Raw genomic sequence first — 12789 nt, forward strand, 5'->3', positions numbered from 1 at the left:
AGGCACTTGCTCTTGCCTGAAGCTGGAGTGACCACTGGTGCCTTCTGTGGCTTTGAATCAGAAGGGCTGTAGGGATGGTGGAACAGGAGGTGTGGCGGCTTGGCACCTGCAGGTCTCACTTCTTCCTTTGTAGGCAGGAACCAGACAGCCCCCTTTCTGAAGCAAAGAACCTAGCATGGTGCCTTTCCAGCTCTCCTCCTTTTTTCTTTGGCTGTTTTCCTTCTCATGACCTAATTAGCTGCCCATGTGGGCCAGAACCCAGACAAGGAAGCTGGGAAACAAGGAGGATGTTGAGGAGGGTCTGCAGTGCCCCAGTATGAGAAGCCTTTGATTCTCAGCAACTAGTCATTTTTCTTTTCTGAATCTGCTTGTCAAGTGTGTGCATCCTAATGTAATTGAGAGAGTGAAATGAGGTTTTCTATGAATGGGGCTTAGCAAAAAGAAAGTACTCAGTAAGCAATGGCTGTCCATTCCCTGATAGCCCTCCTATTTGAAAGGCAGTCAGTTCATTGTCCGCCTGGCTAGGTGGCCTCATTAGCAGACCCGAAGTCTCTGGCCCATTGTCCTGGCATGAGTTTTCTCTTGGTGGATCTGACAAGAGGATCCATTCATTGATGACACTTCTGTTGACTGCATTAGCTTATCAAATTCCCCATGGAACTAATTCCTGTCATCATTATTATAATTATTATTACTATGGGTTTTGAGGGTGTGTTTAGGACATGGCATAATTAGAAAAGGAAAAGTGCCTTTATTCCCCCTCTATTCTGTTATTGATCAGATTATGCCTCAAGTATATAAAAGTTTCCACATTATCACTCTTCTGGCTTTTAAGAAAATGATTTAAAAAAGAAACCTTAGCATTTCCCCTCTTAAGTGGTTTTCTACTTTTGTTGGGAATCTCAGGGCTATTTTCTTCAAATGTGGGAAATGATCAGCTGCATATTTGGACAAAATGGACTTCAGGTTATGCTAAGTAGAGAGAAGAAATAACCGCAAAGACATGCACCTTAAGCAGTCTGTACCTTGCTGCACGGAGCAATCCAATAGGCTATGGCGAGAAAAGGGAGGCCTAGGGAGACTCCAAAGACAGCCAGGAATTTCACAGCGATAGACTGTTGACGTAAGCCTGAGAGATTTTCATACCACATGGTAAGCAATTGCTGTTGACAGTTAGGATGAGCAACGAACTGTAAAAACAAAACAAAAACAAAAAGAAAACGCAAACAGGAAAATGGCATCGGTAGCACTTGAACAGTATATGGCCTTTGAGTAGCTCAGGGCTGACATATTCCCCTGGGGCGGGGGTGGCCTGTGTGTCTGAGAGGAGCAGCTAGGTCAGGTACCTGCGGGGCCCCTCTGACTTGGGGATGCTGGGGCCTTTGTGCTGTGGCCAGAGCTCTCACAGGACTGGCTGCATCAGGGCTTGGCAAACCGAGGGCCCTGAGAAGTCTCAGGCACAGAAAACAACAGCCAGCTTTTGGGCAAATGCTTGTCTCCAATCCCAGGAGACTCATCTCTGGACAGCATTCATATGGGAGTCAACATGTTGGCATGGATGGAGCCTGAATGGGGTTTTAGAGTCAACATGAGTTTGAATTTTGCTTCTACCATTTACTAGCCAGGTGGCCTTGGGCCAGCTACTTAACCTCTCTGAGCTTGAGTATTGTCCCTGAAAAACAGGGTCTGTCACGTTGTTCTATAAGATTATATAAGATATTGTAGAAAAGTTGCTCTCTCATTTCCTATGTTGTCTAAGAAAAAGTCCTTGTGTGTTTCCGGCTGATACGTTAACCCTCCTCGGCCTTTCCTCCCTGGATTTCAGTGGTGTTGGGCTTGGTCCGTGTGGCTTGCCGTGGCGTGCTGGAGAACTGACACATCGGGTCCCCAAACAGCAGCTTCTCCCTGCCACCCCCCTTCTCTTGGAACTGCTGTGCCCTCATGGCCGGGTTACAAGACGGGGCTTCTGTGGACATTTTGTATTGTGTTGATCTTACCCCTCTGGACAGATGTTGGACCGAGGGTAAAACCCAGACTTAAACGGGATCCATTGGGTTTTCTCAGCTGTGTATTTGAGCCTGTGGTCAAGTCTTTTTACTTACTGAGGAGTTAATGTGTGGCCTTGAGAGATCTGGGCGGCTATCTTCCACTGTGTGGACTAAGCAGCAAAACAAGCCAGTTAAAGAGAGAGAAAGAGGAATGAAGTTGTCTAGAAAGATACTCCTACCCCCCTCTGAGGCCCAGCTCCACTTTGCCCACATGGTCCATGAGACACCTGTAGATTAAAATACAGCATCTTCCTTTTTTTGCTTGATTCAGCAGGTTGACTTGAGTTGCTGCAACCAAACATCCTTTACCTACAAATATTTGGTGCTACTCGGCCATTTGTTCATTTGATTCTGTCTTGGCCAGTAGAAACTGGCAATAGGCAACATTTAAGTAACATTTACGGGAATAGAGTATACAGTTGAGAAAATTATGCTCCTTAGCTTATTTCCTCCCTGTGACAAAGGTGAGCCAGTATCTGCTTTAGGCAGCCCTGCTCTTTGCCCCATCAAGATAGCCGTGTGCCATTAGAGCTGAGACTAGAGCAGTAGACTTAACATTCTTCAAAAAGAGTGACTTTTCAGTGGATCATAATGTCCCAATTTTTATCCCATTTGCCTCACTGAGTATTAAGAGGACATATACAGCAATTTCTGGGAAATGCAAAACATTCCCTTTTCATTATAAGAACAATAAAAATAGAGCTATTTAAAAAATTCTCAACGCAGATGGCAATCACTGCTTGTTTCCAGTTTCTGGGAACTCACAGTAGCGGCCAAATGATTTGTGAGGATGCTATCAAAGCTTTATTTGGCCCTGCAGCGGCCCCTGGTGATACTATTACTCAATCATTAGCTGCAAATGAGGCTTTTTGGGAGGTAGCATTATTAGATTCATTGCAACCGTTGTGGTTTTTCCCTTCAAGAACCAGAGCAACAGATTCTCCTCAACCCAGGTAGGAACCCTCAGGTCATGCTATGGTTTCCTGTGCCCTTGCTGGATCGCCACAAAGTGGAGCAAACAACAGAACATCCTACATGTGTTTCAGTAATTCTCAGAGCCTGGTCACAACACGGTCCCATCACAGGTCAACTTGAGGACATGAGGGGCAGTCAGTTTTGTTTTTCAGCAGTTAACCTTCTCTGGGTGCTGACATGGCCCTGCTCAGGAGCAACGCACAGTGCCATGAAGTAGCGGAGATTGCTTGGCTCACCCTGTGGCTCCCTGCACCGTGGCTGTTCTGGGAGGACCCTCGTCCTGATCCCCACCATTGGCCTCTCTGTCTTTATCTGGGGAGGGCCCTTCCACGCACCTTCTGCTGCCTTCTGCAGACAAACCAGCACAACAGATTGGGCAGCAGTGCAGGAAGGGGAGAAATTCTGAGAGAGGACAAAGTGGGAACCATTCCCACTCGCCCTCACCTACTGCAGAGGAGACAGTGGACCCAACTTAAACAAGGGAGGCTTTGTTGAGACTCTGTTCTCCTCTGATTAGGCTTTTGTTAATTTCCACAGTGTCATTTCTTCCTCCATAATAAGGCAACCTAGCTCCAAAAGTGCTGTTTATTTGTAGACAGACTTTATAACATAATGCTCCCAAAAAGCTGATGGTAGCTGATAGCCAAAGCCCAAATTGTTATTTATCTTTACATGGGCACTTTTCTGTGTTTGTAGCAGGACTTAGAAGACAACCTCAAGATAAATAATTCAGTGTGTATCAGAGATTTTTTTCCACTGTGATTTGAAGCACAGAGAAACGTTCCTAACCCAAGGGAGATGAGAGTAACATGAGGCACACTATCAAGACACAGTGAACACCCTAAGCAGAAGAGCACTCAGCCGGGGAACAAAGGCAGGAGCAGGGGGAGAATTTTCAAAAGCAGCATCAGAGAGAAACAGAGGAAGAAAAGCCCACAGCTAGATACCATAGAACGGGAACTCAGAAAATCGGTGTAGTCTTGGCCAGCTTTCTTTGCCAGCTGGCCCACAGAGGATGGATTGATCAAAGGATGGATTCTGACAAGAGGATTGCCCAGGCCTTCCTGCCCCTCAACCATTCTGGACTGAGAGTGTGCTACACGGTCATGAAAGTTCTTCAAGGGAACTGGTTTGACCACCTCAGCTTTCCTATCTATGTGATTCATACTCTTCCTCAGAGGGAGTAATGACCTGGAGCCGAAAATATGTTAAGGTGGGCTTACGGGGAGTGGAGCAGCCTGTCAAGAGAATATATGTCAGACTGTACCCACGGCTGGGATGGGTTGTTCCAGAGAACTGGGCTGAGGCCGGGAGCTAAGAAATTAAATTGGAAAAAGAAATAGAAGGGAGCTCTGAGACAGAATTCCCTGTGCTGGTAAAGGAGACTGGGAAACAGGACCTGAGGGCCGGGAGGGACTAGAATTCACATGGCTCCCGGTTTTTGAGTCCATCTCAAGCCAGTTATTGTGGTGGCATGTTTGACCAACCTTCATGTTTAGTATAATATTTATACCCAAAGCTAGTTTTCTATAAATATCTCACCTGAACTTCCTATTCCTCCCAGCCCCTGGTGACTTTTTAGTGAGAATACAGTACTGGCATATGGGAACTCTTGGGCGTATTGGCCAAATCCTGGCTCTTAATTTGCTTTCAGTTGACCCATTCATTGTTATTTTTCTTTTATAGCCTGAAGGAAGAGTATCCCCTTCCCTTTTTTCCCTTCTTTATATTCATTTACAAGGAAATATCTGATATTTTAAGAATAAATAGTTGTTGAAGACTATCAACATTCCTTAACTAACCGTTGAGTATTTTTCGGGCTGTTTCATGGAATGTTAACACCCTTGGGCCATGTATTCCTATTACAACAGACTTTCCTGATGAGGGTGTGTTTAAATGTGTGGATTGGAGCAAGCCTGCCTGGGGTCAAGTTCAGGTCCTGCCACACACTGGCCACATGATCTTAGATCATTGACGCTTTCCATGTTTAGTTTCTTTTTTCTGTAAAATGAGGCTAATAATGAAGATTCAGTGAGTCAGTATTTGTCAAGTGTTTAGGACAGTACTTGGCAAATAGTAAGCGCTGTAGTAGTATTTAATAAATAAAATCAAGCCCATGATTCTCCTTTCTGAAATTTCCCATTTTTTCCCCTCCTTCCTCCTCTTGTTTCTCTTTTCTCCTCCTCTCTGGCTGCAGTTCTACTCCATCCTCCTATTTTCATTCTATTCTCCACGTGGTTTCAGCGGAGTTTCTTTAAGTATTGTTTCCTTTGGAAAGGTTCAAGTAGCCTAGCTGGTGATTGAGGCCACTCCTTCTCTAGCCTGTGCCTCCCTCCTCATCCTCCAATGAAAGCGCAGCTTGCTTGAGGCAGGCAATTAGCTGAAAATGAGCTGGTCTCCACGAGGGCAGTCAGGGTCACCCTCAGGTCTGTTCAGCTCCATGCTGACACTCTCCCCCACCGTGGACTGCAGCATGCCAGGCCTCCCTGTCTCTCACCATCTCCCAAAGTTTGCCCAAGTTCATGTCCATTGCGTCAGTGATGCCACCTTAAAGACTGTTAAATCTTACATCTGCCTCTTTTAGGGGTAGGGGAAAAGGGCTACATTTGAGCTCAGAGGCTTTGAGGCTGTGTGATCTCCATATCCATTAAACCCAGATTTTTCTGACACGAGGTCTCATTTACAGAATAATGAGATGTGGCAATGCATGATTTGATAAGCCAAAGAATATCTTAGCTAGAGAAAAAATTTGTGAAATCCAGTGCTTATAGAGAAAATGACTTTATTTTCTGCAGAAAAACCATCATGTCCAATGTGACTATGATCAGGATTTTTCACTTAGCTCACCACTAGCCTTTCCTTATAGAAATCTTTTTACCCCCTGCCCTGGAAACTGTCTACACAGGCAAAGAGAGACAGGTACTGTACTAGTCAAGTGGCTTTTTTTAGTGTGGATAGTAAAATGGAATTAGAGTAACTCTGTGTTGCCACTGCCTATTTGAATCTTCTCATAGGAGTGGACATCTCATAGAACAGGGAAGCCTGGTATGCTGCAGTCCATGGGGTCACAAAGAGTCAGACAAGACTGAGCAACTGAACAACAAAGACAATAGGAGTGGATCCAATGGTGCTAATGTTACTCCATCCCATGTTTGTCCTGGCAAAGTTCTCAAGTCCTAGAAATTGAGGAGGGAAGAAGAGAAATGGAAATGTCGGTTGTTGACTAGTTTAGCTTGTTGGTTCGTTTGTTCATTCATTCGTTTCAGCATACTTCTTCCCACTGCCACCTCTCACCAGTTGCCATGTTCAGCACTGGAAATAAAGAGCAATTGCAGTCCTTGTTCACAGGGAGCTCTTGGCTCTGTGACCGTATAAGTGGAGTAGGGCTTAGCAGGAACACCACCAGTTCCAGAGTAGGCCTTCCATGAATAAGCAAACATGGAATGCTCATCCCATCAGTGTGCTTTCTCCTGGATTTCTCCCTTTTGTGAGACCCACTATTGAGAGTCCCACATCCATGGCAAAACAGCTAGTTGCTTTGCCTACATAGATAACTTAACCTTCACTCTGTTCTCTGTGCAAGCAGTTAGCAGCGTGGTTACGTGCACAAGCTCTGAGCTTGGACCATCCTCGTTCAAATCCAGATATGACACTTTCTAGTTGTATGGTCCTGAGCAAGCCCCTTCACTGCTTCTAGCTTCATGGTCCATGAGAGAGGAAAGTGTGTGTTGGATGCTTAGCACATGGCCTGGTGCTTTGGATTTAGGGTGGGTGTTGGGGTTCCCGCTGTTCCTGCTGCCGCTTCTGCTCCCCCTCCAGGGCTTTCAGTAGTTCTCTTTGCTCTTCCCTTTGCTGAGTTTACCCATCAGCAGAGTTTTGAGTGACCATGGTGATTTTAGAGTTAAACATCCCTGAGGAAACTTAGTGTGTTTGATTACAATAAAAAAGAAAGCAAAAGTTGTCATTGGTTTACTAAGTTTTAAATCATGGAACATTCAAGAATGAAGTCAACACCGTCACCATGTTCACTGAACTTATTTGTTTAGCCACGCAGCTCTTGAATGGCCACTACAGGAGGATAGTCTGAGATAGTTCTAAATGATGGTGGAGAGTGAGAAGGAAAAGGTGTGGGGCTTGGAGCTTTGGGTAGGGAGCCTCAAAAGTCATATCTCTTTCAAAGAGCCTCTAAGCATGGGCACTGTCAGTGGAAGGACTGATGATGAAGCTGAAACTCCAATAATTTGGCCACCTGATGCGAAGAATTGACTTATTGAAAAAGACCCTGACGCTGGGAAAGATTGAGGGCAGGGGGAGAAGGGGATGATAGAGGATGAGACAGTTGGATGACATCACTGACTCGATGGACGTGAGTTTGAGCAAGCTCCAGGAGTTGCTGATGGACAGGGAAGCCTGGCGTGTTGCAGTCCGTGGGTCACACAGAGTCGGACACGACTGAAGCCTCTTAGCAGCAGCAGCAGCACATACAAATGAGGATGTGTTATCAACCCCATCTTTCAGTTGAGGAAACTGAGGCTCGGTCAGTTCAGGTTGCCCTCAGTTCCACAGCTGGAGAATGGTGTAGTCAGAGTTCTTACTCAGGTTTGTCTGATTCCAAAACCTGGGGTCTTTTCATGTGTAAGCTCCCTCTGGAATTCTCTTGATTTGGTTGGCTTGGATTGTAGTCCTTCCTGGTCTTAGTTCTTTGTCACAAGTAAAACAATAAAAAGCAGACAAGTACTGAGCACTCATATAGATCAGGCCCTGTGCTGAGCACTTGTGAACATTCTCTTGTTTAATTCAATATGCCCATTATAAAGCTGATGGTGCTGTGACTATCAGATCTGACTCCAATGTGAACATTTCTTAACCGCCTTATGCTGCCTTTCTCAACTGAAGTTTCCCGCATCTTTTCTGGGTCAGATCCCTGTCAGATTCTATCTGCCAAGCAGAACGGCCTCTCTGTGAGCCTACAGATTTCATGTGTGCCGAAGAGATGCTTATATGGTTTTCTAGCCAGAGTTCTGGGTGTCTCCTTTCACCCCTTGGCAGTGGGCTGCATCCTCTTGGAAAGGACAGTTGACCTCTGACTTTCTTCTCTAGAGCAGTAGATGTTCTATGCTAATCCCACACCCATTCCATTTGCATTGTTTGGGTTGGATGGAAGGATGGAGGGTTAGCGTTAGATGGAGGGCATTTGGGCTGAGAAGAAAGGAAGCAAGTAAAAGAGAAGGAAAAAGAAGAACATAGCAAATGAAGGGAGAGTCAGAGAGTTTAAAACCTGACTTTCAGCTGCGGTTCCCTCTTTTTGTCTTTTCCTTCCCATTTCCAGTCTCTGGCCAAACTCTGGCAAAGCTGTTCTCAGAGCCTTCCCGGAGTCGACCATCTCTGAGCTCTGCTCAAGGTGTCTCTGCTTGCTGGAGTGCTTTCCTTCTCATCTCCACACACCCAAGTTTTGTCCAGCTCAGTAACCATCTCTTCCATGAAAGTTTGCCCTGCTCAAGTGAGACTCTCTTGTTCTCTCCTCTCAAGCAAGTCATGGTCTCTCTCTTTAATCATAGTTAATATGCCTGTATAATCCTCTGCTGGAGAGAAGACCCCTTCTGGAGGGTTCTTATGGCGCTCACTGCTTGGGTATTCAGGCAGTGTTATTTATGAGTGAGTATGCAGATAGAAGTTCAGACTGCAAACCGGTGCCATGCGCAGGACCAGAGTGGCCTTCCTTACATGGCCCCTGTGGTGCGGCGGAGTCTAGCACCTCTGGCCATGTCACCACATCTGGAAGATACACATGGGAACAAGAGGCTGAAAGTTTGCTTGTCCTCCAGGAGACACGATGAGTCGATAGATGATTGAATTCACATCCTCACTGAAGTTATTTTCACTACAGAAGTTCCAGGAGATTGGAAGACAGTGACGACAGCACTGTCAACAGCAACAAAACTTCATTCTCAAAGGTAACCATGCTAGGAGTTTAAAGATCTTACCAGGAGAAAACTCATCATCATCTGGAGGAGGTGCCCAAGAACTGAGCCAAGGAGTCAGATGGGGATTGGAACTCAGCTCAGGGGAGTTTTGCTTCTTTGTTTCGTATGTGTTGCTTCTGCACACTGCGTCCCTCCCCTCACCTTTTTGCAGCACTGTCTTCAAAATTCTTCATTTGCTAACCAAACGAGTGTGTTTTAAACACTCCCCTCACTGCCAGGAGATTCCCTTTGGATGCCTGAACAGATGTCTTTCGCTTGATTCCAGCTTCCCCTATCTCCTCTTCCACTTGTGCACCTGCTAGCCCAGCCAGCCCTGGCATCCTTTTAGTCATGTCCATAGCCAAGGGTCCGGCCAGGCAGCTGCTGATTGAATGATTCGGAAAGTTTGAAGGGCAGCAAGAGAAGATGGGTGCTTCTGAAGGCTCTTGGCCTCCCACTGAGATTTGGTATCATACCTTGAGTTGAGTAGCTTTCTTGTTGTTCCCAGAGATAACTTCTCTGTTCCTGTTTCCCAGGGACAGCAGGACATGAAAATTTCTTCAACCTCAATCAGACCTTGAAATTTCCGGATCAATAGGGATTACTTACACAAATGCCCCAGGTTGGTAGGTTCTCAGGACTGTACCTTGACTCAGCCTCATCTCTCTTGCCAGGGAAAGAATGATTTTGGGCTTCTCCCAGGATGAACCAGTTCTTGAGTAAAAACACAGTGGCAGTGGACCTTGGCTGGCCCTCCTGGAGATAAATGCTGACTGTGATTTTTCAGTGCTCCTGGGAGCACTCCCACAGCTCTGAGCCCAGAGGGTCCTGGTGAGCTGCCTTGGTTTCTAGTCTGGCTGTGTTGTGGACTCAGTGAGCTTCTAGCTGGCTCCAGCCGTGGGCCTCTGATCTTTCACAGTGTTACAAAGAGGTGATTCTCCATACCTGGGCAGTGACTGTTTCCACCCCACTTAGGGCTATGCCGTAGGCTAAAGAGAAATGGGAGCAGCTTCTAGCAATCTTCTTGGATTATCTTCAACTGCTCACATTCCTGAGCCCTCCCCTCCAGCCAAACTGTCCTGCATACTGTTCCCAGACATGGCCTATGTTGCCCTCCTGCCTGTTTCAAGGAGGTCCATCTTGCTCCTCTCTGGTTCAGTTCCTAATCAACCTTCAACATCCAACGTTGTCTTTACTTTTAAGTGCTTCCAAATCCCTCAACCCCCTGAGACAATTGGACTCGTCTGGGTCTTCTACAGCCCACTCAGGTGACAGTCATGGTCTTGGGTCAAGTTGTGAATAGCTGGACTATTGTGTTTACATCTGAGCTCTTCTGCTATTTTTAAGCTCTTTGAGGGAACCTGCCTTTGCATCCTCAGGAGTATACAGCCTTATGTTTTGCACATAGCCAGTACTCAGTAAACATATGTTGAGTGGTAAATTGTATTCTTCTGAAGCCTCTAAGATCTGCTACATCATTTTCTCTGACTCATAATCCTAGAATGATTTCTAAATATAACACATCCTTTCTTACTCAGGATCTGATGAACACTGAACTGTCTTCACATCTTTAGTGGAAGGCAGACAGGGAGAGGTGATGAAAACTAAACCAGCCTCGTACCTTCTTCTGCCCGAGAAGATTGAAATGGGAGGCTAAAATAGGGTGTCAGGATTCTCTTTTGGATTGAATGAGGATTGTTTAATTTCAGTGGTCTGCCATTACCACTGCAAACACATCAATCTGGCAACTATTTATATAATATAGTAATTTCTGTTATTATAAAGAATAGCTAATGTTTATTGATTATTTATTCTTTGTCAGGCTCTTTGCTTAACAACTGCGATGTTATTTAACCCTCACATCAATTCCTTGAGATACACGTTGTTACATCCCTATTTTAAATATAGCAGCATGAGACACAGAGAAATTTAAGTAACTTGCCTATAAACACAAAGGTGATTATTGCAGAGTATGGACTTGAAGCCAAAGACAATGTTTTGAACTATTATCCTGTGTTTCCACAAGGTAGATTTCAAACAGGCAGACATGCCAAAGCATGAGGATCCACAGTGATTTCTCCAAGCTTACAGAGGCCAGGGGACCTCACAATTCAAGTTGTTAAAACTCTCATCTCTGTACTTCTGCCTGTGGGATAGCAAAGTCCCAGTAGAGATAAAAAATCAGGACTACACAATGGGAAAGGCTTGAAGCCAGTTTCCTCGACAACTTCATCTTGCTAAAAGGAGTGAGTCATCGTGCTAAAGATGAACTCCTGGGCTCGCTCTCCTGCATGCAGACAAGAGTAGCAGCAACTGATTCAGGTGTGGCTCAGCTGCCTGGTCACCACTCTGCAAGGAGAGGTTAATGTGGAGGTCACGCAAGTCCACAATTACAGCCTTGAAATGTAAAGACTCCAGCCAAAAACTTGCTTTGCTGAGGGTCCTTCTAGAATCTTTGGCCTCTTGCCAAATCTCACCTGATGGTGACACTTCACTAGGAAAAGCTGTAGTTTCAGATAATTCTTTGAGCCTGGGATCTTCATAATATTCCCAAGTTGGATCCATTACTCTTGTCCCTTAGATGCAAGGTCATAGAATGTACACAGGCTCTGAAGTCAGCCTGCCTGGCTGCCAGTCTTGGTTTTACCACTGATTATTGAAGACAGGGTGGATTCAGTTTTCAGGCCTCAGTTTCTCCATTTATAAGCATGACTAACTCAAAGCAGTTTTCAAGGCTTCAGAAAATGCAGTCCTATGTTTTGGACCCAACCCATTCTTGCCTGAAGAATTCCATGAACAGCAGAGCCTGGTGGGCTACGGTCCATGGGATTGCAAAGAGTCAGACATGACTGCGCGACTAACACACACAATACTGTTTTTTTGTTGTTGGTCCTGGTATAATATTGTATTTCTGTAATAAAAGTCAGACATGTAAATCATTATAATCTTAAGCCCTGTCTGAAGAGTTGTGTCATGCATTAAAGTTTTTAATAAATCAAAAGTATGCTCACTTACAGAGTATTCATCTCTCTATTTTTTAATGGTTCTTAATGAGAGAAAGAAATTCGATTGTCTGTAAAAACAAAGTTTTCTTGCAAGAATAGTTCTACCTTCAGTTCAAAGATTTTATCAAATAGGAGAACATACATCCAAAGGTGGTGGTTGTTGTTCAGTCGCTCAGTCGTGTCTGACTCTTTGTGACCCCATGGACTGCAGCATGCCAGGCTTCCCTGTCCTTCACTATCTCTCAGAGTTTGCTCAGACTCATTGAGTTGATGATGCCATCCAACCATCTCATGTCGCCCCCTTTTCCTCCTGACCTCAATCTTTCCCAGCATCAAGGTCTTTTCCAGTGAGTCAGCTCTTCTCATCAGGTGGCCAAAGAATGGGAGCTTCAGCTTCAGAATCAATCTTTCCAATGAATATTCAGGGCTGATTTTCTTTAGTATTGACTGGCTTTATATCTTCGCAGTCCAAGGGACTCTCAGGAGTCTTCTCCAACACTACAGTTTGAAAGCATCAATTTTTTGGTGCTCAGCCTTCTTTATGGTCCAACTCTCACATCTGTACATGAATACTGGAAAAACCAAAGCTTTGACTATATGGACCTTTGTAGGCAAAGTGATGTCTCTGTTTTTTAAAACGCTGTCTAGGTTTGTCATAGCTTTCCTTCCAAGGAGCAAGGGTCTTTTTAATTTCATGGCTGCAGTCACCGTCCCTAGTGATTTTGGAGCCCAAGAAAATAAAGTTTGTCACTGTTTCCATTGTTTCCCCATCAACAGATTGTTTTCCCTGAAGTGATG

At 45.1% G+C, this 12789-nt stretch overlaps 2 protein-coding genes across 17 annotated transcripts in view; one reads left to right on the forward strand and one right to left on the reverse strand.

The window, feature by feature from the left end:
* Positions 1–12789, reverse strand: part of TRPC7 (transient receptor potential cation channel subfamily C member 7) — a 141877-nt gene that overhangs the window by 59959 nt on the left and 69129 nt on the right. The window contains exon 4 of the mRNA XM_081500633.1: positions 1026–1190. Coding sequence (XP_081356759.1) covers positions 1026–1190 — 165 coding nt within the window. The remainder of the gene's footprint in view (positions 1–1025; positions 1191–12789) is intronic.
* LOC145510158 (uncharacterized) overlaps positions 1–12789 on the forward strand; it is a 735177-nt gene that overhangs the window by 59380 nt on the left and 663008 nt on the right. The gene's annotated exons all lie outside the window — the stretch shown is intronic.

This window comes from Giraffa tippelskirchi, chromosome 6 (genome assembly GCF_054371585.1).
Source record: "Giraffa tippelskirchi isolate mGirTip1 chromosome 6, T2T-mGirTip1v1.2.pri, whole genome shotgun sequence".
In the NCBI taxonomy this organism is placed as follows: Eukaryota; Metazoa; Chordata; class Mammalia; order Artiodactyla; family Giraffidae; genus Giraffa; species Giraffa tippelskirchi.